This window comes from Phyllobates terribilis, unplaced genomic scaffold (assembly GCF_046119375.1).
Source record: "Phyllobates terribilis strain yellow unplaced genomic scaffold, ASM4611937v1 Scaffold_3__8_contigs__length_932513732, whole genome shotgun sequence".
Lineage (NCBI taxonomy): Eukaryota > Metazoa > Chordata > Amphibia > Anura > Dendrobatidae > Phyllobates > Phyllobates terribilis.
The window spans coordinates 214,762,002-214,777,374 of NW_027362763.1; the positions used below are offsets into that span (position 1 = coordinate 214,762,002).

Here is a 15,373-nt window from a genome sequence, read left to right on the forward strand (position 1 = left end):
CATACAAAATTATAGAAACTGCAAGTTGAGAATGTTACACCTTTTATTCCCCCAAAAATTTGCATGGCAATGTAAACATGGAAGAGTAAAAACCCTGTTTTATTGCAAATTTGCAGGCTCTTATTACCATAAATGTATAGCATAAAATGGTTTTCTAAAAGAATATAGTAAACAAGTAAAATGTTATTTACAACTGCAAACACTTGAACATTTTCTTTTCGTCTGTGGCAACTTTTGTGGAGAAAAATAGAACAAGGATTGCGGAGATTCAGTAAATGAATGTTTGATGGGCAAATTTCACATGTTTATGTGGAATATAAAAATCCCGGGAGGGAAAAAATAATTCACATTGAGTACGAACATGACGCAGAAATATATCCATTTCTAGCTGTAAAAGAAACACAAACTGCTCAGGACAATGAATTACTTCTTGCAACGTCAACAATGACACTCAACGCTCAACATGCATATTGGTACGTAGGGCTTAAGATATAGAACCATGATTACGGAGATCGGCCCCATATATGCAGTTGAAAGAGGAGACAAGAAGCGATGTGTAACGGTTCAGTGATAAATCATGAGGAAAAGGCATCACTTTCAGGAGATACAGTGGTTATATACACACCAGATGCATAGCAGGTTCTACAGGGGTTTCACTCGTTAGCAATAAGCCGTTCTCTGCATGTTAGAAGCATACTTTATCAGAAGTTCACAGGCCGTTGTAAAGTGGGCGTCTTGAAGAATTGCTTGAATAAATAGGGTTAAATATACAACAAAGAGACACTCCTGCTTTAAAGTCGCCAATAAACAGAATATATTACTCTACAGCAGCCTGCCCAGGGTTGTGACTAAGTGGAAGCTTGAACCTTCCACATTGCTTGTTCAAAAGAATAAGTGCGACTTCACTGGGTGCTGACGGTCCGGAGTGCAAGAGAAGAAGGGGAACATGTGCAGAAAGGCTTCATCTTAGAGACAAAGACATTTGTGTGTTCATTCAAATTTATGTGCAAGGATCAACATAAACAGCAGCCCAACACCCATCCTGGTATTGTAATGACATTCCTGCCTTTAAAACTACAAAAAGAAAAAGAATTTATTCCCATAACCTGAACTGCAACAGAGAACTCAGCATTTCCATTTATATACCCTCAAAAAAAAAAAAAAGATTAGATTCAGCAGATGAACATAAACACCACCACTAACATTTGGGGGCAGGGAGTAAGTTCCCCAAAATTTTATTAACTTGACTCGTATTTTCGAAATTATTTTTTCTCATTTTTTTTCCTTTTTGGTGTTTCCCCCATTCCTTCCATACAGTATTGAGAGAAGGAGAAATCTGGATGATAACAATTCCACAAAGGAACTGTATAAATGATATCTACAAAGGCCCCCCAAGGGAAATCGGATGTCGTAAAATCTTGTAGGCTTGTCGTGCATGTTCTAGAACACGTACTGTAATTTAATAGATGACGCTCGTAACCGTGTAATGATTTAAAAGAACTTCCCAGTCCATGCGAAGGGGTATAAAGTCCAAGAGAAAATCAATTAACAGGACGCATTTTCTATGCTACATAGGTGTATACTTTGCGATCCTCAGGTGTTCGTGCTAGATATTCCCGTTCAATAAGTCCTTCAATACGTTTTTTAATAACAACTGGACTTGGAAGGAACCGGGCCTTCAATTGCTGTGTTACCTGGACGTGGGGGAAAGAAGAAAACACATTAATAGCTGATACGTTATGAGCTGGCAAGTGACCAAAACATGTAACAGCAAAGAAAGTTCTCACCATCATGAGTCTGCACGATTTAGGACTGTTAGGGAATCCTCAAGTGTTGAGGCTGGCTAACAAACAGGCAATCTCTGCATGTGTTGAGGCTGACTAACAGCCATAAATCATGCAGACGCAGGGACTCAAACTTAATATACGAGCATGCTGAAGATACTCGGAAAGCACCCGAGCGTGCTCGGCGAAAGGGATAAACGAGCACACTCGCTCATCACTTCTATCTCTGATCAGCATGTGTTTGTTTTTTGTATATCATGGGAAAATACAGACATATATAAAAATATAAAGAACCTTCACAAAATAAAACCTATAACTACTTCTGCTTCAGTGATCTCCGGTGCCTGAGCAGAAGCAACACGAAACCAATGCTTACGGAAGGGCGTCACACTAATGTGGAACGTCGGCAACTGCAGTGCGCCAGTGCGGGACTTCTGGGAAATAACTAGATGTCACATGGACACTGGTGGGAGGCAATAGCTGGGCTAATGAAGTGAGGAGGCAGTATTATCTTCCAGACAACTTCTGCCCCATAGCCTGGAAGAGGCCACTTACATAAAAGGATAAAAGCAGATTTATCAACAAGGCATCTGATAAGAGGCATACAGGTATAACGCTCCTCAGCAGTCTATAACCTGTATGCCCATATTAATACGTTAGATGCATCAAATGTGGTGACAGGTTTCCCTTTAACAGTAGAAGATTTAATTAAAAAGAAAATGGCTCACACCAATCAGAGGTGTAAAACAAAAAGTAAATTGAACATATTAAAAAATAAAACTATACTGCTTCCATTTGGTTGGATGATTGCCAATAATGAGGGTCATATCAGGACAACAGCACTGCACCAAGCCAACGCTTCAGTACTCCGTACATATAGGGGGTGTGTGTCCCTCACTCCCTGGAATGGCGTTTGATATTTTTTGTGAATATAAAACCATAAGGTACCAGTTGACTCTTTCATGTATTAATACTAATCATATTATATATTATTTGCACGCACTTTTACTCAAATCACTTAATTTAGGACACTCAATTTCCTTAGAAAACTAAATAGAATATTTCAGGTCTTAGTAAATATTTCCGCAAGTAAAAACATTTTGTGTATAAAAAAAAAAAAAGCACAGTAAAAGCTAATACCTCTGCTACTAATACGTTGTGCTGCATCTTCTTTCTAGATTTCATAATCCGAACTATAGCAGCTTCTATCTCGTGTTTTCTATCGTCGTCAACTTTCTGTCGAGTCTCTTTTCTTTCAGGGTCAGATTCACCTTGTTTGGCCGCCACTGAAAGCGCAAAGTACATTAGTTACTAAGATGACAAGTATATGAGTAACGACACAAATTTAATGTACATAAAATTTCAGCATTTTCATACTGAAACAATCAGGAGGATATGAAATGTGTATTCTATATTAAAAACACATGCCAATAATCTCCTTTATTGAACAGCTATCCAAGCCATTCATTGTGACGCATCCTGTAATGTTGTAATAGAATATAAAATAAATCAGATAAAAAGCAATCATTTCAGTTTATGTTGTAATCAGTAAAACAAAACATAAAATGAAGAGAAATATACGCTTATTATTTAATTTACACTTTAATGGCAAAATATAGTGTCATCTGTTACCAGTTAAGGCCACTTCTTAAAATCAGAAGTGATCAAAATTGTTCCAGACAAATTTACAATATTTTGTAAGTTTTCCAGTGTATGAAGGATCAGTCTATTCTCAAATAGAACACGAAAAGGATCTGCAGCATGCTCTGCTGACATCGCCCCTGATATGCCCAACTTTACCAGCACCAGCTACTACTACACTGTTGTACCCACCCGTTTGGATTTTAACTCTATGAAGCTTGGAAGTGAATTGATCATTAACAGTGAACATGTGGCCGCTCTCTATTTCTTTTGATTTGGGTTCTTTTGTGAGGACTCGTTGGGTTGGTTTTCCACAGGCCAGAGACTGAAGTGCCCTCACAAGCTCCCTCTCTGGGATGTCCGTCTCTTGCTGAATTTCCTAAATAGATACAAGAAAACATGATGTTAAAAAATGTGCTTTTCCTATATACAAGTTGTACTAGAGAGAAAAATGTTGGTTTTACCAGAAAATCACAGGAAACAAAAATAGAGATCTAAAAACATCATAAGCAAATAAGAACAGTCGTAGAGACTATGCAGTGCTGTCTATGCGATCTCATGTGTAGAGACTATGCAGTGCTGTTTATGCGATCTCATGTGTAGAGACTATGCAGTGCTGTCTATGCGATCTCATGTGTAGAGACTATGCAGTGCTGTCTATGCGATCTCATGTGTAGAGACTATGCAGTGCTGTCTATGCGATCTCATGTGTAGAGACTATGCAGTGCTGTTTATGCGATCTCATGTGTAGAGACTATGCAGTGCTGTCTATGCGATCTCATGTGTAGAGACTATGCAGTGCTGTCTATGCGATCTCATGTGTAGAGACTATGCAGTGCTGTCTATGCGATCTCATGTGTAGAGACTATGCAGTGCTGTCTATGCGATCTCATGTGTAGAGACTATGCAGTGCTGTCTATGCGATCTCATGTGTAGAGACTATGCAGTGCTGTCTATGCGATCTCATGTGTAGAGACTATGCAGTGCTGTCTATGCGATCTCATGTGTAGAGACTATGCAGTGCTGTCTATGCAATCTCATGTGTAGAGACTATGCAGTGCTGTCTATGCAATCTCATGTGTAGAGACTATGCAGTGCTGTCTATGCAATCTCATGTGTAGAGACTATGCAGTGCTGTCTATGCAATCTCATGTGTAGAGACTATGCAGTGCTGTCTATGTGATCTCATGTGTAGAGACTATGCAGTGCTGTCTATGTGATCTCATGTGTAGAGACTATGCAGTGCTGTCTATGTGATCTCATGTGTAGAGACTATGCAGTGCTGTCTATGTGATCTCATGTGTAGAGACTATGCAGTGCTAGGTGATCTCATGTGTAGAGACTATGCAGTGCTGTCTATGCGATCTCATGTGTAGAGACTATGCAGTGCTGTCTATGCGATCTCATGTGTAGAGACTATGCAGTGCTGTCTATGTGATCTCATGTGTAGAGACTATGCAGTGCTGTCTATGTGATCTCATGTGTAGAGACTATGCAGTGCTGTCTATGCGATCTCATGTGTAGAGACTATGCAGTGCTGTCTATGTGATCTCATGTGTAGAGACTATGCAGTGCTGTCTGTGATCTCATGTGTAGAGACTATGCAGTGCTGTCTATGTGATCTCATGTGTAGAGACTATGCAGTGCTGTCTATGTGATCTCATGTGTAGAGACTATGCAGTGCTGTCTATGTGATCTCATGTGTAGAGACTATGCAGTGCTGTCTATGTGATCTCATGTGTAGAGACTATGCAGTGCTGTCTATGTGATCTCATGTAGAGAGGACAGAATGGATTTGTCGTTTTCTTAAATCTGTAAAACATCAAAGACTGCTTTTATTTATTTCGATAGTCACACAAGAAAAAAAAAAAGCAGAATGGGAACCGAATGCTCTCATTACACCCCAACCATAAAAATAATAATGCACTGAACAAAACACTAATAGTGATCTGACAGGACAGGGTCATAATAATGGCTCTATGAATAGTAACGTTACTTTATTACAAGTCAGATATTCTAGAGCACTGATGGGAACCTTTAAGAGACAGATTGCCCAAACAGCAATCCAAAACCCACTTATTTATCGCCAAGTGCCAACATGGCAATTTAACCTTAATACTGAGGTTTTAGTTTAGAAAAACAACTCCTACATTAGAGCGATATAGAGTCTATAGAAAAGAGCTTGTAAGCGCTGCACTCTAAGCCCAAGATACGAGCCACTGATTGCAGAGGGGGTCTGTTCTTGAGAATGGAGAGGATTTTTAATCAAAAGTAAAATTGCCAAGTTGTTTGACATCCCTGGCTTAAAGAGTTATTCTCATCATGATAAAAGGGTTACAACTGCAAAGAGGTTGTAAAAACAAACTGAAATACACAGAGGGCCAACATTAAAAGCTTGGACAAAGTGACAGGCTAACCTTCATATTTGTTAAAAAAAAAAGGTCTACAATTGAGGGCATTTTTCCTTGTTTTCGGTGATACTGTTATTTCACTCTGCTTATAACTTTCAGTAATAGACTACTTTATACGATTTCTGGACAGACAGCTTTACATCATTTTATATTGTCTAACAAACCAGAATTGGCTTTTTATGACAAACAATAAGATTGTATGGAGGGTTTCAGTCATGGCTGCCGCATGAAGCCTTTTGTGCTGTCACTGTTAGCAACCAATCAGAGCTCAGCTTTTATTTCTTAAGCTAGTGAGGAAAAATGAAAGTTGCACTGTGATTGGTTGCTTTTGGTCGGCAAGGCAATTTTGATAAAAGTTTAATATGTGGTGCTGAGTTATTACATAATTTTTTCTCTCTGGTAAAACAGAACAGAGTCTCTCATACAAATCACAGGCCTCGTGTTTGCATTACCTCCATCATATAGGCCTCATACAATGCAAGAACCCCATGTAACATGCTGGTACAGGTACACACAGGACAGACAGCCTCATACGTAGTAGTGAGCAGAAAGAAAACTACTTCTGGCCGAACGGTTTCAGAAGAAGCCAATAACAAAAACGCTGCTTATTTTTCCACAGATCTGCTTATAGGACTATGTTCACAGTAGGTTTTAGTTTCAGGCAGGCTTTATCAGTTCCAAAAAGCCACCTGAAAAAGTGATCCGAAACACTCAAAAGGAAAGAACACTAATTTCTATGGTAAAATAACGTGCTGTGCATATCTTCTGGCTTTTGACCGTCCTAACCGCTTCATATTTTTAAAGACACCAAGGAGAGATGGCCTGACCATTAAGAGACATGTCCATTCGGTGATAGGTCCTTCAGGGATCTTCCACTGTGAAGACGCTCTATACGTTACTATACAAAACAATAAGGCGGCTCAAAAGAAGCCTACAATATTCCCAGGAGGTGTTTTTGAGTACTTTAGTCAACTTTTTGCTTCTTTGCTACTTTAGGTTTCTTTATCGTTAAATAGAGTTTAAAAAAAAAAAAAAACAAACCCCATAAAACTTTCTTTTGAAAGGAGAGGACAGCATTATCTCTCGCAGGAATTCCCACCACTGTGGGATTCATTTGTTTTCTCTTATTCTCTGACACCAAGCACTTTGACACTTTTTTGCTCCATGAATATGGAGAGAGGTCTGGACTTCAGAAGCTTTATTGTCTGAAATTCCCCCATTACAAGTAAAGTCCCCTGATATCTCTAGAGTGAGAAAAGAAACAAGTCGGGAGGGATTTTTTATGGGACATCGTATTGAGGGCCATACTTGGGTACTGCCCGTGTCAGGGCGGGAGCTACTGCAGAGGGCACGACAGGGAGGTTAGGCTTTAATACCTGCCCTGGATTATCCAGAAAAAAGTCTGTCCTGCATGGCAACCCTCATTGGACCAAATGGGTGAGTGACGCTTTTTTGCACTTCATGCATTATTTTGTGTCCTACTTATCTGTAGTACCTATTGTGAAGGTGACCTCATTCAAAAAGCAGGATTGTCTGCTATACATTGTCAGTAATAAAAGTGTGTATACTTCACAGGTGGTACCTATAGGTCCTCTTGACCTTGAAGGTTGTGGACCTAGTAATATATATTTTTTCTGTTTACTATGATGACTGGTCCAGGGTCTGGTATAAATACTGTTTTTGATTAACAATTAAAGATTGTGTATTAAATGAATCTTTCAAAGCTATAAAATAACTGTCACTACCACAATTTATACATGTTTTTCTCTGTTTTGATACTTAAACACAATAAAAAGGCAAAAAAAAATTCCCCAAGAGACCAAATGGATTTATTTTGTGTTACCATATTATGACAGACATTGCTATATTTTTTCATTTAAGGGGGTCCTGGCAAAAGAACCTCAATAATACTCAAAATACAGATAAATATGTAAGCAGAGCACCAAATAGAGTGCCCCCCACAGGCCGCTCCGGAGCACGAGCATATCATCTCCAAACAGAGTAAAGATTACACAAGAACCACAGGATGGGTATCATATTAATCAGTGTAATGTCGCCCACGTGACAGTGTATGTGGTTTACTGAGCACAATCCTGCTGACAGGTGCGCTTTAAACCCATATGAGAAGGCCAAGTCTATCAAAGACCCATGATAGTTGGGACCCGGTTAGAGAATTTGCAATGGGGCTCATTGTGTCTGATAGATAAAAATAATTGCTACGGAAAGGAAAACACAATTTAAAATGTATTTTAGTGGTCGTCTGTGATTAAAAAGGGAAATATAGACACTTATTTCATTTTTTTTCCTTCATATTTTCACAAGTTAGCTTAAAAAAATTGAAATGACAAATTTGAGCATCTGATTAAGGAAAAGTTTTTTTCTGGAGCTCTTGAAACCACAAGCAAAAAGAAAAAAGCCAAATGTGCCTGGGTCATGAAGGACCTTGTTTTGAACGGACTAAAAAATAAAAAAAATGGGTAGGAGTTTTGTCCTCCAATAAAGACTGGGAGGAAGATTTTATGACAAGTCCAAATATCCGATTGTTTTACTGGGGTACTCCGATATCATAAAACAGCCCATGATCTAGGAAAACTGAGAAGTGGAGGGCTAAGCCTCCTCATCTTCAAAAACCTTACGACCAAAGCCAGATCCGCAGATGCAAAGGCGTTTGTCTTTCAAAATTCAAGTAGTGGCCTCACAAACTTGCGTAGCACCAGGCTGATGGTAGTAGAAGTCCAAAATGCATCAATTTGTCTCAGATCCACACGTAAAATGTAACTAAAACTGGGTATTGCTGGACTGCGGCACATTACTGGTGGCTGCCTCCAGGCCAAGATCCATATCACTGGTACTACATTCCTGTGTCCGGATCGGAGCATGTGTAACTGATTATCACTGCCACTTGACATTCCCAGTGTTCTACCTGACGGCTCAATCTGTTCTTAGTAGTAAGTGGCTGCAAACTGTTAATTATTGAAGAAATACAAATGTTTCTTTTAGGCTATGTGCCCATGATGCAGATTTTAAGCAGAAATTTTTTGAGCATGTCTGCATCTCCTTGGCAGAAAAAAAGCATACGGATTTTACATGCGTTTTTTTCAGCGTTTTTAAATGCATTTTTCCAAGCGATTTTGAGCATCACTTGGAAAGGGCTTGACAAGTTGGTCACACTATATAAATCCCTGCAACTGGCATGGATTTATATTGTGTGACGAACTTAGAGGAAATTTCTACTTCAAACGCTGCATCTAAAGTAAAAAAAAAAAAAAAAAAAAAAAAAAAGTAAAAAGAAATAAAAAACCTTATACTCATCTCTCTGGCGGCCCCCGGTCTCCTCCCGGCAACGTCCTCTCTCCTCAGCGGCCCGCGGTGTATTTGGAAGGACCAGCGGTGACTACATTTAGTCAGCTGACGGTAACACGACCATCACCTGGCTGCTGGCGTCCGCAGTCACGTGACCATCAGCTGACTAAATGATGTCACCGTAGGTCCTGCTAGTACACCCCGGGACGCCAAGGAGAGAGGATGCAGCCGGGAGGAGACCGGGGGCCAAGGGAGAGGCGACTATGAATATTTTTTTTTATTATTTTTTTTACTTTAGAATTCTTTAACTTGCAGGTACCATGGTACCCAGGTTGGAGGAGAGTCTACATGCATGTATACATGCGGATATTATGCAGTTCAATGCAAGTCAATGGGGGCGATTTCGCTGTGAAATCGCTCCCAAATACGTTGTGCTGTGGATTTTTCCGCACTGACAATCCGCAGCGGAAATATCCACAGCATATGCGGATTATCATTGGGAGACATGGTAGACATCTTACCAAGCGATTTTAATGCGTTTCCGCGGCGGAAATGCAGCCGCGGAAACGCATTAAATCCACATCATGGGCACACAGCCCTACCACGTGGTCCAGCACCATGTCGTAGAGGTGGCATTGTAATTGCACTGGTTTATAGTTTTAAGTATGGAACTTTCGCAAAGATTAAGCCATACGTGCACCCATGACTCCTGGAAGCTATTAATTCAGAGGTGCAGTCCCAACAGATACCAGATAGCAATACATATGTACAAGACAACCTATAAAAAAAAAAATATACAAGCAGCAGAGAAAACGATCTAGATAAAATAAGCCAATTGAATGAAGTTCAGACTTGGTTATTTTTGCTCAGTCTTCTGCTTCAGATTGTGGAAATTTTCTAATTACATTGCATGGATTTACTTTTTTTTTTTTATTTATTTTTTAAGAAATCTATTTTTGCATCTATAGATAATGATAACTTAGGAGAAGGACAATCAGATTCATCATACTGTACAGGATGGGCAGGTGATAAGTTATAAGAGGTTATCCAGGACCTTTAATATTTTTGTATATGGGGATAAGAACAGCAGGATGTTGCTAGCGGTTCTGACAGGCGCCAATGTCTGCCAGCTCAGAGGGGTCACAGACCGCCCCTGCGACTTCCGCTGAAGTCATGTAACAGGGTAGCACCCTCTGTGCTGCTGACAGGCCGTCTCTGCTGAGGTCATGTGTATTGACATCTGGCTCCTGCTGTCCAAACGCAGGGAGACCACTATCAGTCAGGATGATGTGATGCCCCAGCGAAAGAGCAGAGGAGAAGCTGCTCCTCTATTGACTAGGTGTGAAATTAAGCAAGGGAATCGCTGGCTGAGATCTTTCTCATGCAGAACAGGCAAGACGTTATCAACTACCTCCCTGTTCATTCTTGGCTTCATATGCAAAAAAATATTAAAACCCCTTTAATCATAAAATGCCAACTGACAACTACACTGCTCAAAAAAATAAAGGGAACACTTAAACAACAGAATATAACTCCAAGTAAATCAAACTTCTGTGAAGTCAAACTGTCCACTTAGGAAGCAACACTGATTGACAATCAATTTCACATGCTGTTGTGCAAATGGAATCGACAATAGATGGAAATTATTGGCAATTATCAAGACACCCTCAATAAAGGAGTGGTTCTGCAGGTGGGGGACCACAGACCACATCTCAGTACCAATGCTTTCTGGCTGATGTTTTGGTCACTTGAATATTGGTTGTGCTTTCACACTCGTGGTAGCATGAGACGGGCTCTACAACCCACAGAAGTTGCTCAGGTAGTGCAGCTCATCCAGGATGGCACATCAATGCAAGCTGTGGCAAGAAGGTTTGCTGTGTCCAGAGGCGCTACTATGAGACAGGCCAGTACACCAGGAGACGTGGAGGGGGTCATAGGAGGGAAACAACCCAGCAGCAGGACCGCTACCTCCGCCTTTGTGCAAGGAGGCACAGGAGGAGCACTGCCAGAGCCCTGCAAAATGACCTCCAGCAAGCCACAAATGTGCATGTATCTGCACAAACGGTTAGAAACAGACTCCATGAGGGTGGTATGAGGGCCCGACGTCCACAGATGGGGGTTGTGCTCACAGCCCAACACCGTGCAGGACGCTTGGCATTTGCCACAGAACACCAGGATTGCCAAAGTTGCCACTTGTCACAGATGAAAGCAGGTTCACACTGAGCACATGTGACAGACATGACAGTCTGGAGACGCCGTAGAGAGCGATCTGCTACCTGCAACATCCTTCAGCATGACCGGTTTGGCAGTGGGTCAGTAATGGTATGGGGTGGCATTTCTTTGGAGGGCCGCACAGCCCTCCATGTGCTCTCCAGAAGTAGCCTGACTGCCATTAGGTACCGAGATGAGATCCTCAGACCCCTTGTGAGACCATATGCTGGTGCGGTTGGCCCTGGGTTCCTCCTAATGCAGGACAATGCCAGACCTCATGTGGTTGGAGTGTGTCAGCAGTTCCTGCAAGATGAAGGCATTGAATCTATGGACTGGCCCGCCCGTTCCCCAGACATGAATCCAATTGAGCACATCTGGGACATCGTGTCTCGCTCCATCCACCAACGTCACGTTGCACCGCAGACTGTCCAGGTCTGGGAGGAGATCCCACAGGAGACCATCTGCAACCTCATCAGGAGCATGCCCAGGCATTGTAGGGAGGTCATACAGGCACGTGGAGGCTACACACAATACTGAGGCTCATTTTGACTTGTTTTAAGGACATTACAAAGTTTAATCAGCCTGTAGTGTGTTTTTCCACTTTAATTTTGGGGGTGACTCGAAATCCAGGCCTCCATTGGTTAATAAATTTGATTTCCATTGATGATTTTTGTGTGATTTTGTTATCAGCACATTCAACTTTGTACAGAACAAAGTATTGAATGAGAATATTTCACTCACTCAGATCTAGGATGTGTTATTTGAGTGTTCCCTTTATTTTTTTGAGCAGTGTAATATGGCAGCATATCTGTTTTAACAGAATAGATGCAAGTATATTTGTAACATTACTCGTTTTTGGGCTTTGCTTTTGTCTATTTATTATGCATTGCTTATATAGCGCAATTATATTCTGCAGTGCTTTACATACATTATCATCACTGTCCCCATCGGGGCTCACAATCTAAATTCCCAATCAGTATGTCTTTGGAGTGTAGGATGAAACCAGAGAACCCGGAGGAAACCCACACGAACACAGGGAGAACATACAAACTCCTTGCAGATGTTGTCCTTGGTGGGATTTGAACCCAGGACCCCAGCGCTGCAGGGCTACAGTGCTAACTACTGAACCACAGTGCTGCCCATATTTACCCCTTTGCCAAGAGCCATAACTTTATTATTGGCATAGCTGTATGTTGGCTTTTTATTTTTTCCGCAAGATGAGTTGTAGCTTTGAATAATACCATTCATTTCACTTTTTAACCCCTTCTCAAATTAAGACTTGAATTAACGTCCTTTGGAAAGGGTTAAGCGTGTGTGGAGCTGGGGGCTCAAGAGCTGAACTCACTTTCTCATGAGACGGACCCCGGCTATATTACATAACCAGTATCCGTAATTAACAGACCCAGCTGGAACATGGTTCAGACCGCCGTTAACCATTTAAATGCAGTTGTCAACCTCGGATGTTCGCATGCTCCAACTCGCATCGGTCCCTGGTGACACTGGGTAACAATGGGTTAATATTACAACCAGCGGTACTGAAGACTACCCATACCACCCATGGCTGTCATCTCAGTGCCCCTGTGAAGCTCAGCCTACTCCGCCTGTAATTTTTCTTAAAGTCATTGACTATATGTGCTAAATATGGCTATTGATCATTAATTTGATCGGACTTGTACGGAAGCGACAAATCCAAATATGCTTTTCTCTATTTTTTGGGGAAAAAATGAGGGGTGGCTCAAGATGATTAAACTTTTTACAATTTGGGAAACTTTTTAAAATTACCTTTTTAGCACTTTATCCTTACCTCTATCACTGATAAAGAGACAGGGAAGAATGGGGGGCCTGAGGGTAACCGCAAACCTTTTAAAAAGTTATAGGGGTTCTCTCTTTAGATTAATTGCTTTTGTACCACTTGCTGCAATACTTTTGCATATCAGTATATACTGAGAATAACGAATCTGCTATGATCTCACAGCCGACCGAGATGCCGACATCTGTATGGCGATATGTTGGCTGGGCAGAAGACTTGGTTGTAAGTGCCAACACAAGCAAGTGACATCCGCCATGTACATGTTGGGAAAATGATAAAGGGGAGAAAAAGTTAACCTTTCGCCCTCTACTGGTTTACTTACATATGGACATTTTAAAATTAAAACAATAGTAAAAAGGTACATACTGTACAAAGGGGAAAAAGCAAAACAGCTGAAATCTGGCGAAACCACTACACAATGCAGTTTTTCTTTTACCTTTAAATTTTCTTAGAAAGGTCCTGAAACGTACACATTTTAATATCTCACCTCAAACGTATACTTTTCTCTGTTGTTGAAGAGCATTAGTATGGTCATTTGGAAAGTTGAGACTTGCAGTATGTGTTTCCTTGTGTTAGAACCAGTGACTTGTGCTCCTCCAACACCGACCTCTGAGCCGTCCTCCTAGGACAAAGTCAAAACCACACTATAAAACCAGCACGAGGCCCTTCTAACATTATGCGAGGTGTGCGCCAGTCACATAACTTTACTCACTCAGCAAGTAGGAAGTTTACCTTTTTTACAGGCCCATAGAAGGTGGCATTGAGATCTGCTGAACCCATGTGGTGCTGCAATGTGAGCTGCCGTCCACTGTGCTTAGCAAGGTAAAACCTGTGCGGGGATGAAGGAATAGGAAATATTTACAGCCATAATAAATAGCCAGACGGTAATATATAGGTATATGATACATAATGACCAGCAGGGATAGACAGGAAGGTAGTGGACTGGATGTAAACAGTTAAATATTTGGAAATTATATATAAATGGTTTTAATGGAAGAAATTATAAGCTAGTATTATTCTGTTATGTCATGTCCTAGTATTTCTCGGATGAGTGATGGACCTCTACGTTTATGACCGTACAACCAGTTATTAAAAGAGGTTGTCCAGATTTTAATGCAACGTGATTGCAGACTTCTGAATGATGACAGCATATGGTTCACAAGCTGCCATGATTCCTCAGTACTGTCATTGCGAGGAAGTGGTCACAAGATCACATAAGTGATTTTTATACATGCGGTTACATGCAGACTACACGGAGAGGTTAGATAAGATTGGTCCGCACGTGATCGCATACATGTGGTCAGGCTCGGTCTGGCCTGGCGGGGCGCCGGGAAATTTCCCGGTGGGCCCCGGGCCCCATGCAGAGGGAACTGAAGAATTTAAAAAAAAAAAAGTGGTCGTGGGCCCTTTAAGGGCGCGCGCACGCACTTTCGCCGACGCGATGCCCAGGACAGTAGCGGGAGGGGCCTGGGAGCAGGAGAGCAGGGGCTGCACTGCAGCGTCACACTCAGCAGACAGGGAAGCACGTCTGCTAAAAGTGACGTCACAGCGCGCCCTGCACTGCAGTCTCCCACATTAGGAGCGTGTCTGTACACTGTATGGGCTGGAGACAAGCCAAGGTACTGTAATATTTGTGTGTTTGTATGGATTTTTATGTATATGCTGCCTGCATGTGTGTGTACAGTGTGTGTATATGCCTGTGTGTACAGTGTGTGTATATGCCTGTGTGTGTATATGCCTGTGTGTACAGTGTGTGTATATGCCTGTGTGTGTATATGCCTGTGTGTACAGTGTGTGTACAGTGTGTGTATATGCCTGTGTGTGTGTGTGTGTGTATATGCCTGTGTGTGTGTGTGTGTGTGTGTGTGTGTGTGTGTGTGTATGTGTATATGCCTGTGTGTGTGTACAGTGTGTGTATATGCCTGTGTGTACAGTGTGTGTATATGCCTGTGTGTGTATATGCCTGTGTGTACAGTGTGTGTACAGTGTGTGTATATGCCTGTGTGTGTGTGTGTGTGTATATGCCTGTGTGTGTGTGTATGTATATGCCTGTGTGTGTGTGTGTGTGTGTGTGTGTGTGTGTGTGTGTGTGTGTATGTGTATATGCCTGTGTGTGTGTGTGTGTGTGTGTGTGTGTATGTGTATATGCCTGTGTGTGTGTGTGTATGTGTATATGCCTGTGTGTGTGTGTGTATGTGTATATGCCTGTGTGT

General features: G+C 41.5%; 1 protein-coding gene across 2 annotated transcripts in view; it reads right to left on the minus strand.

The window, feature by feature from the left end:
* Positions 1-1,204: 1,204 nt before the first annotated feature.
* Positions 1,205-15,373, minus strand: part of CUL3 (cullin 3) — a 145,511-nt gene continuing 131,342 nt past the window's right edge. Inside the window, exons 12-16 of one of the 2 annotated variants that reach the window (XM_073674628.1) lie at positions 13,893-13,989; positions 13,648-13,779; positions 3,618-3,804; positions 2,925-3,070; positions 1,205-1,694 (exon numbers count right to left, since the gene is read on the minus strand). In XM_073674628.1, coding sequence (XP_073530729.1) covers positions 1,563-1,694; positions 2,925-3,070; positions 3,618-3,804; positions 13,648-13,779; positions 13,893-13,989 — 694 coding nt within the window. In that variant the 3' untranslated portion in view covers positions 1,205-1,562. Of the gene's footprint in view, positions 1,695-2,924; positions 3,071-3,617; positions 3,805-13,647; positions 13,783-13,892; positions 13,990-15,373 lie in introns of both variants that reach the window. The other variant, XM_073674627.1, reaches the window with a different exon arrangement.